Source organism: Armigeres subalbatus, chromosome 3, assembly GCF_024139115.2.
Source record: "Armigeres subalbatus isolate Guangzhou_Male chromosome 3, GZ_Asu_2, whole genome shotgun sequence".
NCBI lineage: Eukaryota > Metazoa > Arthropoda > Insecta > Diptera > Culicidae > Armigeres > Armigeres subalbatus.
The window spans coordinates 338,365,287-338,385,578 of NC_085141.1; the positions used below are offsets into that span (position 1 = coordinate 338,365,287).

The window sequence follows — 20,292 nt, forward strand, 5'->3', positions numbered from 1 at the left end:
TTTTCAGTAACAAAAATTGATCAACCGGAAAAAAAGAGTGGGTGTGAGAAAAAGAAGCGTGCAAATCACAATCTACACATAGCTCTTAAAATTGGTGAAATCGGCAATAGTACAGTCTGATTACTTTTGTTCCGAAGATGGAGAAATATCGATTTTGAAAAAGGTGTGACATCTCACCCAGGTTTCCCCTATGTAATGAGGGAAATTGTTATGCTTATACAACACGGTAGACTGCCATGGCCAGTGGACATGTTGTTCGTATGCCGGAAGAGGAAAAATTAGGAATAAGATAATTTGTGCTATCTACATGACATATGGGTGCATAAATGGTAATTCGGAATAAAATTGTGTTAAGGACTGTGAAATCATAAAAACTAAACTACGAGGTTGTAATGGCCAGATAAGTCAAATGAAAATTAGTCTGCTGCTTTTTTCAATCACTGATCATGGAATTTTCGATCTTAGGACAGTTTTTGATCTGTTTTTTTTTGTCCTACATACAAATAACAACTTAACAATAAATTTGAATAATTTTAAACCTTACCTGAATGCCGCACCACCACAATGACGCAGGTTGTGGCATCGTCCGATCCGATAATATTTACATTTTTGTCGTGTGGTGCCACTGCTGCCATTTCTCGCTGGCACACGTACAGCAACCCGGGAGCACCAACCTATCGGAATGAGCAGATCAGATGATCGTATATTAATTAAACACTCGCTTAGGGACACAAACGCGGCGGGGGACCTACCGTTTTTGTAGGAATTGACAGGAACTGTGTAGCCGTTTCCCGGTAAACCGGATGCTGTACAAAGAGCGAATGCGTATCCATGGGACACTCATCCTGTAAAACACCATTCAGCACCAGCACCATGGTGGACGTAGGTTTGACGTCGCGTTTCCGTTTCTCTGTAAAAAATCGAATCAAAACAAACGAAACATGAATTTTAGGTGTGCTACATGGTTTTCGATAGTGATTGATCGCTTGCGTTCGTCGTCGCTATCATCATCCATTCCACACGATAGGACTCGGCATGCATGACATGACACATAAACAGTGCCAGTGTGGGCTTGGCGCAGCTTTGCTCTAGCACTGAGTAACACAATATTATTTAATCATTGCCTGCGGCCTGCATGCCTCTTCGGTAAGGGAAGGGAATTAATGGTTTTCGAAAGATCCTATGCGATGGATGATTAAATTGTGGAGATATTAGTCGGTGTCGTCGGGACGTCAAAGCTCACTGTCAGCAAAGAGTGGACGGTCATCAAGACCAACTCGGTGCGTTACTGTCGCCAGCCAAAGATGTTTCACAGTGGCTCGAAAACTATTCACCTGCATCGTAAGCCGTAGTACCATGATCAATGTGGTATACCAGGCAACGCTTACATTATTTTTTGCAGTTATGGGTATTCAATGACGTTGAATTCAAAATCTCATTTAAAAATACACAGGATTTTGTTTTTACACGATTTTTTTTCGCTCGTATTTTTGATCGTGTGACTTCAATTTGCCACCAAACTCTTCGCAACATGTTTCAAAAAATCCAGAATAAATCAAAGAAAAATCACATGTTTATTAATATACCTTAAACATTTAGGATGAGTGGAAAATTGAGAAAATGTAAATCGCGTAAAAACAAAATCCAGTGTAGATACAATAGAGAAGAATAGAGAAGTGATGATGACACAAATCCGAAATAGCAATATTTTTTAAGAAATGTACATCGACTTGCGTTCACTGTGCACTATCCTGCCTAGCTTTCTTCCTTATTCAAGATGACTAGAAGTGACAAAAGCGGTTTATGAGTGGGCCTGTGCGATTTCAAAGTGCACACATCGCATTCGGAACGATACCAGATTAGATGGCGTAGATTCCACCTGAGCACAATACATGATTAATGGTCTCGTAAGTGAAGTTTTGTGTTGTTGCCTACCCGTGACGAACGATTGTCAGTGGAGACGGACATTGAATGTTCAATTCGTTGATGCTTGATTAGAGGGAAAATGAGATAATCAGCTGGGTGCAATGCGTTTACCGTCCAATGTTTATGAAGTTCCAACGAATTTCAATCACCTTCAATAAGCTGGTAAGAAGCAAAGCGGTATTTAAAAATATCAATACCTTCAATGAAATTCACTTCAAAATCAGGTAATCCTCAATAAAAATTCGACCAAACAATTTGTTTATTTTCGGGGAGAATGATATCTCATTACATGTATATAAGCATTTAAACAATTTGAACTAAATGTCTCATACACCCCTTTGCTTATTGGCTCCTCAAGTACAAATATCGCTTCTTCTATCCTGAAGCCGGCAAATGAGTATCAATCACATATCTAATTGATATTGCATCCCTTCACCCCGCCCAACCAATAACCGTCAAGTGTGCAACTAGACTCAATTAATGCCGTCTCCAGCAAGTGCAATTCAGTGAACTACATCTCCCCGTAGACAAAGTCATTAGACTTGACTGCTTTATGAGAGTCCGTGTTTCACAGGCAATTCAGTTCAGCAGCTTGAATTTCTCGTGTAATTGCAGCGCATTGTCATTGTCTCGGGTTTTGTTCTGACACAAATCGACGCGACGACAGGTGATAGATGTTGTCAATTAAATTTGCATCTGGAAATGTAATCACGGGGTTTACGTTCGGGCTGGGTTTTAGTGTGCCACACCTTCGGCTCCGTCCGGTGGAAGTTATAATTTTCCATGTTACGACTAAAAGGGTGAAGATTTAGTAGTAAATCTGCGAATTGATTATTATTGACGGACAGCAAGCCCATTGCTAAGTTCAATTAGATAGAACATTGTTCTAAGATAATAAGTCTCGCTTCCTTTTAAAGTAACAATATCGATGCTGATAGCGTTTACGACGCTGAAAATAGTAGACCTTCAGATGTCGAAGAAGTGAGTAAAATAAAAGCATAAATATCATGTTTCACCTTTCTTGTACAACAAAATTGTACCAAATATATTTCACTCCTAAAGTATTTTTTTTTTATTTTCTTTATAAGGGAGACTTTCAGCCCGAGGCTGGCTCGTCTCCGACTCCTAAAGTATTTTTTATGTGCAGTTTGGAGACCTCCATGTATAGTATTATTTATTAACCAACTCGACGATCTAGCCAAAAGTCCGTCGGTCCGAGTTCATTGACTTTTATTGGGAGAAGGGTAAACGGAAATTTGAAACCAGACATCTGAGAATAAAAGTCAAATTGAGTGTTTTTTGGCGTAAGATTACGTCCTCCTGGAAGATAGGGGGTCATTCTGCAGATTCAGCAGTATGGGCTAATAACTCAGCCGTCTTCCAACTGATTTTGGAGATTATGGTATCAACTATTCAAGATGTTGCCCAAATATTAAAAATAATCAAAGGCACAAAACTATTGAAACATGAATTTCGCCAAGCACTGCTAAAAACCATTTAACCAGCAGTTAATTGTGGTCTCTAATCCTCAGTTTATAATTTCAGCAGACACGATGGCTGCATATCAGCACATATCTGTACAAAGGATGAAGCTGATAGCAGCGGTCCCAGCAGAAAGTGAATCATCGACTGAATTTCGCTGACAACTGCAGCACTCAAGTGAAAAATTCCACGTAATATTCAGACTATCATTTGGTTACTGATAGTGATTAGAAAGAATTGTGAAAAGAAAATCGGTTCTTTTCAGGGCCAACATGTTATTGGAAGAAAGGGTTGTCTGCAAAAATGGCGTCGGTTGCTGTCACGCGACATCGAGAATGATGCTGATGCTGATTTTTTTAGAAATGGTGGTGGCGTCTTTGCGGAAAATCACCAGCAGCCTTGTGAAATTTTCACGCTAGGGTCGGACTATCGTTTAGTTGCAGTTAGTGAGTACGAACGCGCAATGTTAAAAGAAAATCGGCCTTTTGCAGGAACAGCATTTTATAAAAAGATTGAGTACTACCTTTTTGAAGATTAATTTTCGTTAAAGTGCAGGACACGACTCGTCAGTAGACAATCGCTTGCCGGAGCGAGACGCTGCAAAAATGTTTTCGCATGGATGGCATCTATAGCGTTTCAGCGTCAAATCATCGAGTTGCTGACGTTAGCGCCAGAAGCAGCAATAAATTTTCACACAAGGTTTTGAATTTGGTTTCGCTGTTTCTAGTGATAAGATATGCGCATTTTCGGAAATAAATCAATCCATGGACAACCACTATCTACAGGAGAAAGCAATTAAATTTTCTTCAAAGTACAAAACACAACCGCACAGGATTGATTCTAGAGAATAACTCATTTTCATTCTCTAATAATAATTCATTCAGAAAAAGCTGCATGGAATGCCTGATGAGTGTACTGCCGTTCTACGCATAATTGTCCCATGTTACCTTTGATGAAAAAATCCAAACTCGAGTTAATTTGTCCCACAAATTTCAAAATCGATTAAATCTGAAAATTTTACTAACAGTTTTGGAATATAATAAGCGAAGGCAACACATTTTAGACCATAATACGGATCCCTACTAATGTAAACGTTTTTCAGTCTCCATTATCATCGAACGACAACTTCATTTTTACAGTGGGACAAATTGACTCGAGCTTGATTTTTTCATCGAATTTCATAGTCACAGAGCAATGATGGCATCGATAGCTATCACTGCAGTCATAGATCAGCGTCAGTAATCATATTCAGAATTTCCAAATAAATATTGTAAACTTTAGGGTAACTGTCCTATTTTGGATCCCTAGAGGAAGTGCTTCCCAATATATGCTTATATCTATTGAAATACAAGTTCGATACGGGCGGAAATTACACCATTTCAAAGATGAAAGTCTTATTTATGAAACGGAAATTTGAATTGGACTTCGGTTATTGATAAACCGGTGAAATTTGCCATTTTCTGAAATTAAAATATTCTTCGTTTTGGACAGTGCAACATATTTTGGACCTCCAAATGTACACATTTTGGACACCCCCAATTTAGTCTCTTCAAAGTCGAATTTCTAATTTACCCTGAGTCGAAGCAAAGTCTTATCTTTCGACTGACATACATCAATGAGAAGATTCCTGCCTTTTAAATTCGCAATTTCGACAAAAACTTATTGTGTGCGTTCTGAGATTTTCAGTGATGAATACTTTTAACCGTAACGCATTGTAACGCTCGCCTTCTTGAACAAACTAATTTTCTCGAAATTTCATCTAATTATCGCTATTTTTGCACTGGAAACTAGTGAGATAGATGCTGAACAATATTGTTTTTCTTAAGCCAATGGGGGAATTAGCAGTGGCATTGATTTTAGTTCAGAAATCAAGAAAATGTCGCCAGGAGGGTCCAAAATGTGTAGGGGTCCAAATCAAATTGGTTACCCTACTACGTCCAACTAAAAATCGTGTCTAGGATACAACTTCCTACTTTTTGTACATATTCCTTCGTAAGCAGTATACAGCCCCTTCATGACAACAATGTCTGTGGTGCACTTTTTGCATTGCCGCCTATTCATGGCGGGTTTGTCGAAAGTACAACTGAACAAAACAGATTTTATTCGACGATACTATTTAGTAATTTCTAAGTATTTTTTTTCTTCCTAAACAATGGAGGGGGAATCTGCTCAACAGACATCCTGGGTTGACCAGGAAGAGCTGGGTTAGGGGCCACCTCCAATGAGGGAGGCAGGGCTGCATCCCCGACCAGCTAAACCGTTTCCATTGCCGCCAAGCCCATCGTCCCTTCGGTACAACCAGAAAGTAATGCTTCAAAGGGGGCCAGTGCATGACGCACCCTCGAGGTTAGCTGCGTGACCTTGCAGCATCGAACATCGTGACTCGCTTTTTTAGAAGAACACCATGGTATCGTGCCAGCGCATTGCCGGCTTTCCAGGTGGCCTTACCACGCCCTATGTCCTCGGAAGGTGGGCAGGGTCGAGTTCGCGCCTGCTTCCCTCTGCACGACTGGTATCAAGAATGATGATGCCGCGTGCACCCCAAATTAACCTTTCTGCGATAGGGCCTATTCGCCCAGCACACAGAGGGACTTGCCGACGCGAGGCCTACGCCTGTCCCAGCCTTGACGAGGACCCCTTTCCGTCCTCGGGCTCGGAACCCGCCTGGTTGACCGACGCCGCGAAAGCGACGATACCATGTTGTTCTTCGCGCGGCCACTTGTTCGATAAAAGGATCAAGTTCGACCACAGAGCATGACCACCGGTATGACCCATGAAGCCGACTCCGATCCTTGGACCACCTCTTATTTGCGCCTGAACTAGCCATCCTTGAGTCCACGCGCCACCTTCTGTGTAGCTCCGAGACGATTTGGGCGATAGCCGATAAAACGGCGTTCCAGCCAACCTCGTCTTTACACATCCTCCGAACTAGGTTGTCCGGGTAGTGTCCAGACCACATGTGGCAAGCATGTGGTCACGCATTGCGCGAAAACGTGAGCACACGAACAACACGTGTTCCGCCGTTTCCTCTAAACCTGCGCACACCAAACACTCGGGCGAAGCCGAGCAAGCCAGCTGCTTTACCTGCACTTTGATTTTGCAGCACGCTTAAACGCCGGCACATCGAGGCCCCCATGGGGTGCTTGCTGTTCACAGCTTTGCTGGAACAAATCAAACAATTGGGAGGGTTCGTGCAGCATTGTGCCTTATGTCCCTCAATCCGCAGCGTCGGCAGAGATTGCTTCTGTCAGGGCCTTTGCAGTCCCATTGCTTGTGCCCCGGTTCCAGGCACTTGAAGCAAACTTCGGGTTGCTCGTATATGCCCACAGGGCATACCGACCATCCCACCTTGACGCTCCCCAACTTGACTACCTTTGGAGGCATCCGCTGCAGATAGCCGAACCAATGCTACCTGCGTCCTTGCCGGACCTTTCCGTAGCCGAACGGCTGCGGTGGGCGTCTCCACTTCACACTGTCGCCGCAGTGCCGTGACGAGCTCTTCGACTTCAGTGATCTCGTCCAGGTCTTTAACCCTTAGATTCACCTCCGTCGTGAGTGCCCTCACCTTGACCGTCTCGCCTAGGACCTCCTCCGCCAACTTCTTGTAGGCGGCGCCCTTTTCGAGACGCCCCGCTTCAGCTCGAGTATCATCTCGCCCATCCGGGTACGTCTTATTCGACGTACGTCGGCGCCGAGTTCACCGAGCTTGACGTCACTCCTCATCGCCTTCAAAACATCCGAGTACTTAGCCTCGTCCGCCGTGATGACTAGGGCATCGCCCCTGGAGCGATTGGCGCCTACCCTAGACTTCTTGCTACCCTCATTCGCCTGGGCCTTCTTTTCGGCCCTTGACGTCTTCGGTTTCCTCTTGTTCTTGACCAGGGTCCAGGAGGCGTCATTCCCTCTATTTCCCTGGTCTGGTGCGGCTGAGAACTTTCAGCCTGCCGTAACCCCTTACCACCGTCTTGCCTGAGTGGACGGACCTTTCCAGGTCCTTCCTCCCCCAGTTTTGGAGGTACCTGACCGGGGTTCAGCTTCCCAGCCCCACTACCCTTGTTCGGGGTAGTAACCCTCCGCGTTTTGGAGCGGCCCCAGGAGCTCATCCCCTGGAGACTGTCTCCCCTGTTTTTGTGTCTGCTCCGTTGGAGAAGTCACCCCGACGTACCCGCAAATACTTGAGCCTCAGTCTGGGTAGACTTTGGCACCACCGTCTTAGCTGGCACGCCTTCGGTCGACTCGACCTTGCCCGAGTCCGCGAATCCTTGGGCCTCAGTCTGGGTAGACCTCGACTCCACCGATTTCACGGGTTTACACTTGGCCGTCCTGACCGCCCTCTTCAGCTTGGCGTCCAGCATCGACTTTCGAAGTTTCTGCAAGCTCCTCTTGAGGTCCTTGCTGATATTATGCTTCGATGACGCAAAGTCGATGATGGCGTCCAGCTGTTCCGTCGCCACCTCGAAGGCCGAAAGCCCATCGCGTTTGCGGTTCATCGCCTTCACAAGCCATGGGCCGTCAATAACCCCTTCCGGCGTTTTTATAGCCGAGAGGAAGGTTGAGTGACCCACGCTGGCGCTGCGCAATGAGCTGCCGACTATTGCCTCTGGCCTCCTAGGCGGAGACCTGAACAACCCACATCTTGCGAAGGGGTTGTCGCCTACACTACTACCACTAATTGAAGAATTGACTTGGTTTTCCATTTTGGTCCCACGAGTTGCTCAGGAAAAGAGGTCCACCACGCCAGAGCCCAGCATAACGCGGTAAGGGACAATTACTGTGGAGGGTGCCCAGGTACCCCACAGGCTCCGTTAAAGGCCAGGTACCCCTGGCCATGCATCCCCTCGGCACGGGTCGCTTGACGCCTTGGGATTAGGGGTTAGGGACGATGGTCCCGGTCTAACTCGCAGTGGCCATGGGGAGGGGTCGTCAAGCCCTTGGACAAAGTCCCTGCTGCCCCATTTCTAAGTATTAGAAACTGTTTTCAGTGGAAATCAATGCACAAATCGATTTGATATAAGTATTGTAACTCAAATATATTTTCGGAACAAATAACTGAGTTATATCGAAAACAACAGATCGAGTCGAAAAACGTTAAACTACCGCGAACACGGCTGGATACTGATGGTTATATATCTTTACCTTTCTAGCTCCAAGTGCTTATGGAAGGCTATCTGGGAGTTAATAACAATCTAATTAGAGGTTCAAAATGGAAAAGCAAGAAAACTACCATTTCCAGCCACGCCCATCTTCTCCGTTACAGGGAAAGAGAAGGAAATGATGATATACAGGGGATAGACAAAATAGTTGAGATAGGCAAAAATTTGACGATGTTCAAGTCAGCATAACTTTGCGTAGAATGATCCAATTTTGATAAAACGGGAACCATCGGACGCGGAAACTCTTCTAGTGTACTGGCCCTATGCGAAACCTCTGATTGGCCCTTGGCCACCGGTGGTGTTCCGGGTTTTCCCGTTTCGATGTCCTTTTATATGACGTTTACTGCCATCATGTTTTATGTTTTCCCCAGAAACTAGAACTAATATGCTGACAAATGCTGGCTGCAGATCAAAAATCCGTTAGGTATACGCAGAGATATGGCCATTTTCGTGAAAACGATACGGGATTGGTCATACACCCTGAACAAATGTCACTTTCGCAGAATTTCCGGAACCTGTTACAAATTGGCCTAATCTAATAAAGATCCTATATTCATCGTCTTGGGAAAACAATAATTTTGACATCCATATATACATATATACTCCTCGAAGACCCCTGGAACCTGCTATAAGGGTGGCAGTGGACACTATCATTCTGGAAATGTTTCTGTAATCATCGTCTCGCAAAGCCATGAAGTTAGATACTCATATTTGCATTATTCTGATCTGTTATCATTTCATCATGTTCCCGGAACCGTTTTCACGGAAATGGCCATATCTCTGTGTAGTTTAGATAGATTCTCGATCTATAGCCACAATTGCACAGTGTGCAAATTCGAGCCAAAAAACGGACGCAATTCAACTACGGTATGTACATATCTGGAGATTACCTTAAAAAATCACAAAAATCCAAAGAATCTGATGGTGCCGACCCCTTTGCCGTTAGAATACTGGAAGTGTCCTATTTTGTCTAATTTCCCCTACAAATAGAGGATTTTGCTAATGCATATGTTCACATCAATCGAAAAGACATGGAAAACCTTGACTTGTGTTATGGAAATATCATAATGGGCCTCCCATATATTGTTGAACACGGATAAATGTCTCATTTTGTCTAATACCCCCTATAAAATGCTTCAGATGATACACATTTAAGATTCGAGGAGATCATCAAATGAGTCACTGTCAGTTACGGAATTCAGTACGATCAAATAGTGTTATCCTCGGATAATTCACTGGGAATATGTTTAGTGTCTCTTTTTGTCTGATGTCCTCTATAATTTAAAACTATTTTCAAAAGTATAACATAAAATCAATTTTCATTTTAGGAAAAAGTACTAAGATCCTTGAAGACTATTGTAGGTATATCAAAAGGCTATTCCTTTTTTGCATGGTCCCTTCAGTGTCTAATTTTGTCCAATATCCCTTATACGTTGAACCGTTTTTATTCAATTTATCAGAACACACAAATTGAAAGCCCGAGAAAATTTTGTGAAAATTGGCGAACTATCAGGACAACGAAATGTGACTTTTCCTATGGGGTTGAATAGTGTCTAATTTTGCCAAATATCCCCTATAGTTAAAAGAAATTTTAAAATCTGCTAGATGAAATCAATTAATAACTCTGAAAATTATATTAGGATTAGGGGGACAGTATACTAGAAGAGTGTCCGATTCTGATGGTCCTGGTTTTATCAAAATCGGATTATTTTATTTATTGAAACCAACCAAACTATTTGTTTTTTTTTAAATTTTTGGTTATTGTGATATAATAACAGTTTTAAGGATAATAAACTGCCCACAATTGCATATTTATCCCATATGAATAGGAAATCCAGCAAAGATGGGACTGATATGCGATCATAGGCAGTAGATCTTTATATACACAGAGCCTTTATATACACAGAGTTGGTTTTCATCATGTTCTTGGGCACCTCAAATTTCACGACTTTTTCAACTCCTCCTATTTTTTTTTGATTTTTTGTAGATTTTTTCGAGCGATAAATGTACACATAAAGAAAAAACCTTATAAGTTATGGCAAAAAAAATCATTCGAAAATGCCACCGAATGAATGATCCCATACCCAAAGGCTTATAACTTTCATAAGTTAATGAAAGGTATAAATTTTGGAATGTATGTGGCTAATGCAATGTATAAGCTTTTTCTTATACATACCCGCTTTGGCAAAAAAGTATTAGAAATGTTAATAATAAATAACATTAAATTTTAATATGTGTAACATTTTATTAGCTCCAAGGGCCAAAAACAACCGAAAACAAATTGCACTCCGTGTATTGAATATATTACTGTATGTAGAATCCGATCAAAATGCTAGTTGATGATGGTGCAGATTTCCCACGTGTGTGTGTGGGTGAGTGAGTAAGTGAGTGAATGAGCAAGTGAGTGAGTGAGTGTATTAGTGAGTAAGAAAGTGAATGATTCAGTGAGTACGCGTTTATTAGAGTAGGAATAAATGAGTAAACGAACGTGATAAATCAATAAACGGAGATATAATTGTATGAGAGAATGAGTTACTACTTAAATGAGTGAGTGAATAAATGAGTAAGTGAGTGAGTAATTAAGTCAGTGAATAAGCGAGTGAGTGATGAGTTAATCAGATAGTGAGGAATGTTTGAGAGTGAGAAAAAGTGAGTGAACGAGGGTAACAAGTGATAGAGTAAGTTAGTAAATGGACTAGTTAATCAATTAGTGAGAAAGTAAGCGTGTGAAGCAGTGAGTGACTGATTGGGCGAGTGAGCACATGAATAATTGGGTCAATGAGTGAATGAGTGGGAAAAGAGTAAGCGAGAGAATTGGCGGGTAGGTGAATAAGCGATTCAGCGAGTGTGTAACCACATGTATATTATTAGTATATGTATTAGTATTAGTATATTAGTATACACACTTAAAATAAATCGCAGATTTCTGTGAAATTTCACCGAAATCTCAACAGCAGAACTGTTCGGTGAATAATTTTACAGATTTTCGGTTGTTTTGACAGTGAAATAATTACCGAACAAATCTGCTGTTGAGATTTCGGTGAATTGAAGCAAAATTCACCGAAATCTGTGAAATGATTTAAGTGTGTATTAGTAAAATAACGGAAATAAAGTTTAAAATAAATTAGTGAGTAGATAAGAAAAAAATAGTGAGCGAATATGTGAATGTGTGATAATGTGAATGTTGAAGATTGAAAAAATAATGAATGAGTTAGTTCTTCACTAAAACGATCCAAACATTCATTCTTCGTTAATTCGTCTTCCAGCTGACCGAAAAGAAACACATCAATTATTCTTCTAGGAAGAGTAGTAATCAACGTGGTGTCAATATACTCCAACGTACTTTTGTCTACACTGGGGTCGCTTTTTACGCGGATTTCTCCATAAATTTTCTCAATGCGATTTTTTAAAAAGATCGAAAACCCCGTTGAAATCGTGAAAAATCGATTTTTAATTAAGTCCTTTTATACGTGGTTTTTATTTCACGCTGATTTTAGAATATACGCGTTTTTCGTGATTTACGCAGACCTGATTTACACGGAAAGTAAATACCAACCTCAGTGTACTTTTTTATTCAGTTTAATTATCTTTAGTTTGACGTCTCAACCTTGATTTTTTATTCTATTATTGTAAATTATTGTTTTTGAGTCATTCACAAGTTGGGGCCATCCTTAGCCGTGCGGTAAGACGCGCGGCTACAAAGCAAGACCATGCTGAGGGTGGCTGGGTTCGATTCCCGGTGCCGGTATAGACAATTTTCGGCTTGGAAACTGTCTCAACTTCCCTGGGAATAAAAGTATCATCGTGTTAGCCTCATGATATACGAATGCAAAAATGGTAACTTGGCTTAGAAACCTCGCAGTTAATAACTGTGGAAGTGCTTAAGTGAACACTAAGCTGCGAGGCGGCTCTCTCCCAGTGTGGGGATGTAATGCCAATAAGAAGAACAAGATGAAGAGTCATTCACTAATCACAACCTTTCTGAACGCCCTTTAGCAACTTTCCAAATAATAACAGAAACACTTGTACTGTATTGGATTTATAAAAGTAATTAAACATTAAAGTTGTGAATCATCGACAGTCAGGAAACATTCCTTCGAATCGTTATAAATTTTGAGTCGTTTTACCCCACACTCCCCAAGCGCAATACGGATGATTGAAATCTCGTAAATATGAATAATCTCTTACTATCATTTAACTAAACGACATCTACATGCTTGGAAAGTGAAATGATAAGATCATGGCACCTGGAAATTAATTGCATTTCATAGAAATAGTTCGAAATGTTTCACAACTTTCGAGATCCCGATTTAAAAATGTCGCAAACACGGATTATTACATTACCCACCGTTATCATCATCGGTGGAACTAATGTGAATTAAGGTTATACATGTATAATTTCGTGGTATGAAAAAGCATGCCACAGCAATAAAAAAAATAGTAAAAAAGCAAAATTTCGAACAGCGTAGCAGTCAAACAATCATTACCAATGAGAAAAATTATATACAGTTAACAGGTCTCACACTATTCAGTTATAAATATTTTAAAAATATTAGCCATTTTGAAAAAATATTTATTCCGGTTAGATTGGCAAAATACCCTTATAGATTGTCAAAGAATTGGAAAGTTGGAAAGAATGTTGTAAAGGAATCTTCCCTATAAGCAAGCAAAGCCATTTGGACGAATGCCGTTTGGTTGAAAAAATGACCTCGGATTACGAGTCGTGAGAAGTGAGTAATAAGAAGTAGGAAGTGAGAAGTGAAAAGTGAACTTAGATTTTTTTTCTCTTCTTCCTTTTCCTTTCTGTCTTCTTCTTCTTCATTCTTCCATCTTCCTTTCTCTTTCTTCCTTCTTCCTACTGCCTTCTTCCTCTGTCCTTCTTCTTCCTTCCTTCTTCCTTTTTCCTTATTTCTTCTTTATTCTTCCTTTCTCCTTTTCCCTTTTTCTTGTTTCTTTTTCCTCCATCTTCTTTCTTCCTTTCTCCTTTTTACTTTTCCCATCTTCCTCCTTCTTCCTTCTAGCTTCTTCCGTCTTCCTTGTTTTTTTCTTCTTCCTTCTCCCTTTTTCCTTCCCCTTTCTTCCTTCTTCTTTCTTTTTTCTTCCTCTTCTCCCTTCCTTTTAATTTTTTCTTCTTCCTTCTCCCTTCTTACTTCTTTCTTTTTCTTTCATCTTCTTCCTTTTTTCATCCTTCTTTCTTCTTCATTCTTCCTTCTTCCTTATTGCTTCTTCCTTCTTCTTTCTTCTTTCTTCATTCTCCCTCCTCTCTTCTTCCTTCTTTCTTCTTCCTTCATATTTCTTTTTCCTTCATCTTTCTTCTATCTTACTTCTTCTTTCTTTCTTTTTCCTACTCTTTTCTTTCTTCTTTTTTCTTCTTCCTTCTTCCTACTTCCTTCTTTCTTCTTTCTTGCCAAATGACCTTAACCCTTTCGGGACGGATGGGTGATATATGCCCAGCGTTTCAGATTGGCTGTGTAAAATCACATAAAAGAGCCAGGTCCTCGCTTTCTTTAGCAAAGTTGTTCATCAGGATGTTGGATGTTGTTAACAGAAAAAATATTGGAGGTCAAGTGTGACTTTATTCTGAAGACCCAGATATCCGAAACCTTGGAGAGATTTTGCTTCTAAGAGCAGGCTAATGAATCCGAAATATTTGAGTCATATAACGCTTTGTGTGATAATTTTGACCACCCTATCAGGTTTAGTCATCTTAAACGTCAAGCCAATGAGGAATACAAGATGCTTAATATTCTCCAAAACGTTCACGAGTTCAGCCAACGTGATCTACAAGATCAACCAAGGCTATATACCCAATCCGGTTCAATAAGCATATGCGCATAATGTAATCCCTGTTTTCTAGAATATAAGATGTTCAATGTACTCCAAAACGTTCTCGAGTTCAGTCAACGGTATCTACCAGATCAACCAAGTCTTTGGAAATATTCTCATAATCGTCATATACCCGATAGGGCTTAAAAAGCATATGCACACCATGTATACTGAATTTTCCTGAATATAAGATGCTCCATGTACCGCACAACTTACCGGACAACTAAGGAAGGCAGAGTAACCGAAACAATATTTTTAATACAGAACCATATGCTTCCACGAGTTGACATTGAGTCTCAAAACATTGACTCAAGGAGGATCCAATGAAGCTTGAGAAATAAATGAATGAAATCCTATCGGCTCAATGGTTCTGTTCAAATGTTCTGTTCAAATGTTCAAACGGATACAACGTTTTGAATAACCGGAAAGGCCTATAGTAGTTTGCAAAAGCAATTAATGCAATTTTTTCGGCTGAATATACCTGCTGGGATGTTTAGCGATGCACGAATACACTAATCAGGTTTTGGTTGATCGAGTAGATCGCATGATTTGAACTCCAGGATGTTTCGGAGGACCTTAAACGGCCTGTAGTAGCTTGTAAAAGTAATTAACTCAATCCTATCTGCACAACGGACTTGCTGGGATGTTCAGCGATGCACGGATACATCGTTATTTATTTGGTTGATCGGATAGATCATATGTTATGAGCTCCAATACGTTTTGGAGAACCAAAAAAGCCTGTAGTAGCTGGTAAAAGTAATTAGTGAAATCCTAACGGATCAATGGACCCGATAGAATGTATACCGATGCACGGATTCATCGTTCAGGACTTGGTTGATCGGGTAGATCACATGTTCTGGACTCCAGGACGTTTTGGAGAACCTGAAAAAGTTTACGTTTATTCAAAACTCGTTTAATTCATAGTTTTGAACATACATTTCGGTTTAGGACATTTTGTTTCTGGACATATTTTTCGATGCACTCTAGAATATGTACTCCTGCACAGTTTGGACGGCCTAGGACATATGAAAAAAATATTTCAATACCTTTTCTGTACTTTCTATACTAGTTTTGGTCCTTTGGATGGAAAACTCAAATTCATACGTCAAATCTGCGTAAAAAAGATGTCCTAAGAAGGTTGAACCGTAATAACATATACGCTATTGCTCGCCCTCTGAAACGAAAAAAAATCTTGGCAATGTCTTTAATAGTCAGCACTTGAGCCATTCGAGACCCAAACTAGAGTTCATGTATCAGACGAAGCGCCTCTTGCTACAATTCCACACCGGCTGCTGGTTTCTGCTTTTGGTTACAACTGAAAACAAAATAATTACAAAAAAACGTGCTGCCATCTTCGGAAGCCCAAATCCAACGATATTTCATAATCCCAAAGTTCCAAACATGCCAACACTTTTCAAAGTTGAATGCAAACTATTGATAACTGGTTAGTCGATTCTTTCCTCTCCATATCTCTTCCTCCTAGACTCGATCAGTGCCGTACGATATTCAAATGATTGGTGGGTAATCGTAAGCAAATAATTCATCATCTCGATTCTCCTTTGCTTTCCTTCCTCGTTGGATGCTCATCAGCTCGTGGGGTGGTATTAGAGTTGGCTGCAAAAGATGCTTGCCCGGGAAGGGGTGATTTATCGAGAAACAAACCTGAGCGATCATTATTATTTAAATTGATAACTCCGTGCGGTATACGAACACGGATTGGCGCCGATCAGTTTGTGGGTTTTATCGCTGAACGACACAGCGAGGTGGCACACTTTATCAATAGGACTCCTTGGCTCCTACAATGTAAACAGATAAAACGCATACTCATTTTTCATCTGCTAGTTGATACTTGAGTGATGTAGGGTAAAACGTCCTATCGTTGTGGTATGCCCTAATGTTGCGGTAGTGTTAAAATAGTCCATTCTGGATATAATAGCATTAAAAACAATTGTGGATACGGTAAAACTCATCGAATTAACGACTAGAACAGCTTTTGTTTGACAAAATTTCGTTTAAAATTATGAAAAACCGACATTTTTCATTAAATATTTGAATCCTTTGAGCCTATTATTGCGGTAGTGCTAAGGTCCTATTGTTGTGGTATCGATTTCCATAAGAATTGCATGCAATACCGCAACAATAGGACTTGACCTTGAAAAAATTTCGCAACGATAGGCAACTGTGTCCTATTATTGCGGTAGTTTATTTTTATTGTGATAAAAACAAAACAACATAAGTTTAGCCTAATTGACGTAATATTTACAAGTCTATAGTTAACCAGCAACCTATTCGAATACTGCAATGTGAAAAAAGACCAACAGGTAATTTTTAAAGAATTTTTGAAATGAATTTTGTTTTGACACAGTGCTTAACCCTCCATAATAGGTCGTTTTACCCTACCGATTCTGAGATTGTGTATCCAACTAACTACCAAGTTTAATCTGCTAACGACTTATGGAGTGTTACATCCTTAGTTTGGGACAACATGGACATGTTTTATCTAAAATACTGAATAATTTTCTTAACAGTGAGATATTTTTCTATTGCAATAGAAATATCTGCGTAGTATTTTGACAACAGAACACGATTTTTTTGTCGGACATTCTCTGGCTTCATGGAGGCGCTGAATGCTTCTTTAGCCCAGTAAGACTTCGATCAATCACCACAGCGACTCTTTACTGGACCCAGATATGCAATAAATAACTTTAATTAATTCTTAATTAGCATTTATTACCTGTCCGGATGCTGTCAATTCAAATTGAAGGCTGGTGAGCAACAGCAATGAAAATAACAACACTATCGGAAATCGTCTTCACTGCAGTGTGCTGGTTATGACGTTGACGTTCTTGATATGCAGCCCATCTTATGTCGTCACCGCTGAAAACACGAATTCATTAGCCCAATCAATCTGGAAAAAGGTTACTGGAGTTGGATTCCTTCTGCCCCCAAGGTCAAGTGAAATGCGCCTCCGGCAGACTATTGATGCGATTGAGTCTCGAGCAAGACAGGTACCCAGCCTTCTGTCCATAAAGTCAGACAAATGGAAACGCACCCACATCGAATGTTTATGTAGCTGCATACGTCCGGCTGAGTTATTCTGCATGCATTCCATGCTTCGTCAGGAGGGTTAGTCCACATCGCTAATGTGTTCGCCGTGGAATTTTGCAACGGTTCGTCCTCCCTTAATTTCGCCATAATTCACCACCACCGCCGCCGCTCGCTGCAGCTTCACTCGGACACGGATACCTAAAATGTGAGTTTGTAAGGTAAAACTAGGAAAGTTTCTCCAGTTCGGATGGATGATGCGAAGAAAAACATACATCCAATCCATCATCCCACAAGGAAGCAACTAATACGGCATACGTCTCGTCCTCATTCAACCCCCCCAGCTCTGGGCTTGGTGCAATAAAAAATAATTGTTCAACTATAAATTAAAATCCCATATTGCTATCGATGGGGAATTTTACAAAGAGGAAAAAGAAGCAAATGGGATGCGACGATATTTTTTCGAAGAAAATCGAACGGCATCTACGGCGTAGAAGAAGACAGTTTTAAGGGGGCTATAAAAAATGAATGGTTGTGCTAGGGCAGGGACTAGTGGAGTCTGTCCTGTAGGCAATAATGCGAAAATTTAGCGCGACCATAAAACATTTATTTCAATTAAAATCTATCCGCCTACCATCCATCTGCGATGAAGAGAGGGGGTTTTCGATTTCGATGCATCGATGCGAAATGGCTTATGATGTGATAGAAAGAGGATGAAGATGTTTTTACGAGCTAGACTAGTAACTGGCTTGTGTGGAAAGCGTAGTTGGGAGGTTTAGAATAATTCAAGTTATTATGATTTTTTAAAGTTATTACGAGATAAACTTGAAACTCATAAGATCAAATCGGTTCTGTAACAATTAAATATTTGATTTTGGTACAAAATTTAGTGTTTTCCGCAACCTTGTTGTTACTAGAAACGGGAAGACGGAAGGATAGTTATTTGACCGAATATTTAGAAGAAAAGACAGAGCGCTGTACATCTTCATAGGCATCATAGACAATACGCATGTTTTACTTCCACAATGTTATTCTCTTTGGGAAGAGAGAAAAATAAAGGCTGCTCTTAGTTTAAACCAATGAACTCATTGTATGACCCATTTATTCTTAACTTTTTTTGGCAAACGTTTTCCAACAATCAATCAAAAGATGAATTCGAGAATTAATCGATTTTTGGGATCCGTAATGTTTCTGTTGTTATTTTTTTTTTTACAGAAATGTATTCTAGACTGCGAGACATTTCACAGATCTGTTTACGGTTTTAGGTAAAATCTGACAATTCGCTGGTTATTTCTCCTGTGATTAAAAATAACCCTACTCGAGACCATTTTTTTGGTGAGGACCCTTTGCCCATAAAGTTGAACTTTGGAGATATACCCCTGATTACTATTAACTATACGCATTTTGTAGGTCGATCACCATTTGTCAAGTAAACAACTTAAGACGCGTCTTTTCCCAGTCCGGCAAAATTGAATTAATTTAACCCGCTACCTTTCCAGTATTTGCAGTCCAAATATCTCCTGGTTGCATAAAGCCACTATTACGTTCCATATTATCACGTTCCATATTACAGAAACGACAAATATCATTCTGAACATGGTCAATATTGTTGAAATGATATCTACTCGGTTATGTCCGGTTATTCGGCCAGTAGAGGTGCAAAGAGCTCCTTTATTGAGCCCCAAGAGCTTAAAAACTGTTGTCTTCCTTTTACTTCCACTAATTCGAAGTAAAAGGAAGACAACAGTTTTTTTTAAACCGTGTAACATTTTCCCCTAAGACGCTCGCAAATAATTATTAATCCAAGAGCTTTTTGGATACTGAAATACTGGGAATTAAAAAACTCTTCGATTTAACACACTTTTTGGTGTTTCCTAGGATTTCAATTCCATTTTTATGGCACAATATGATACAACAGAAAGATTCTGATCCAATAAACTGCGTGTTTGTGGACCTTGTTTCGCAAGCTTTTCTGCTTTGTCCGCTTGACTATCGGTGAAAATATAAATATTTGCATATCTATATCTCTTCTCTAGACCTAGACAGACATTAGTACATTTCATTATAGCAAAAATCATTACCTGGGACACCGTTGGATAGTTCCCTTTTCCGGTTATAACTGTACGAATTCATGCAAAGGTAGCTGATTTAGAATTGCATTTAACAATCTTGAAGGGGTGATACGCATTGCTCCCGTTATAGCTAACAGTTTTGTCAGCTTTTTCTGTGGAGTAGCCCCATTAGGCTAGATGTACCAGTTTTGGCTATAGCACCAGTTGTCGCACTAGTGCTTTATATGCCAAACAACCAATCAAATCACCGCAAACCAAGTTCATATCGGTAAAGCATATTCATATGATACGTTAAAACCTTTGATCTCCTTCAAAACAAGCAAAGCATAATTGTAAAAATTGATTTTGCTTAATTTTTGACGTCCTTTGCACCAGTTTTGGCACTAGTGGTCCCTATTTGGCCAATCCCATAAGAAAACAATGGGATTTGCCAAATAAGGAACCAAAATTAAGAATAGTGCCACAACTGGTGCATGCGTTCCTATTATGGATTAATCAATTTTGATGATTATAACAAATTTTATTGTGGTTTTCACAGCTGTTCTAAGGAGCAGGAAGTAAAACCTTTCGCATGATATATAAAGTCCACCCTCATGCCTTTTACTTATTTAAAAAAAAAATAGTTGTTCTTATGTATGGCGACAATTGGTACACCCACCCTATCATAAAGCATATTTATCCACAAGGGACTGGTTGGCTTCCCGGGTAGAGGTGAATAACAAACAAATAACATAATAATAACTAATTTTGCTGCGATATCAAATTTTATTATTCTTATATTATTCACG

General features: G+C 40.2%; 1 protein-coding gene across 2 annotated transcripts in view; it reads right to left on the bottom strand.

Annotated features, from left to right (window-relative positions):
- Nucleotides 1-20,292, bottom strand: part of LOC134225819 (protein N-terminal asparagine amidohydrolase) — a 199,227-nt gene that overhangs the window by 37,825 nt on the left and 141,110 nt on the right. For both annotated transcript variants that reach the window (XM_062706189.1, XM_062706190.1), the window contains exons 3-4: nt 753-910; nt 545-674 (exon numbers count right to left, since the gene is read on the bottom strand). In XM_062706189.1, the coding sequence (XP_062562173.1) occupies nt 545-674; nt 753-875 (253 nt within the window). In that variant the 5' untranslated portion in view covers nt 876-910. The remainder of the gene's footprint in view (nt 1-544; nt 675-752; nt 911-20,292) is intronic.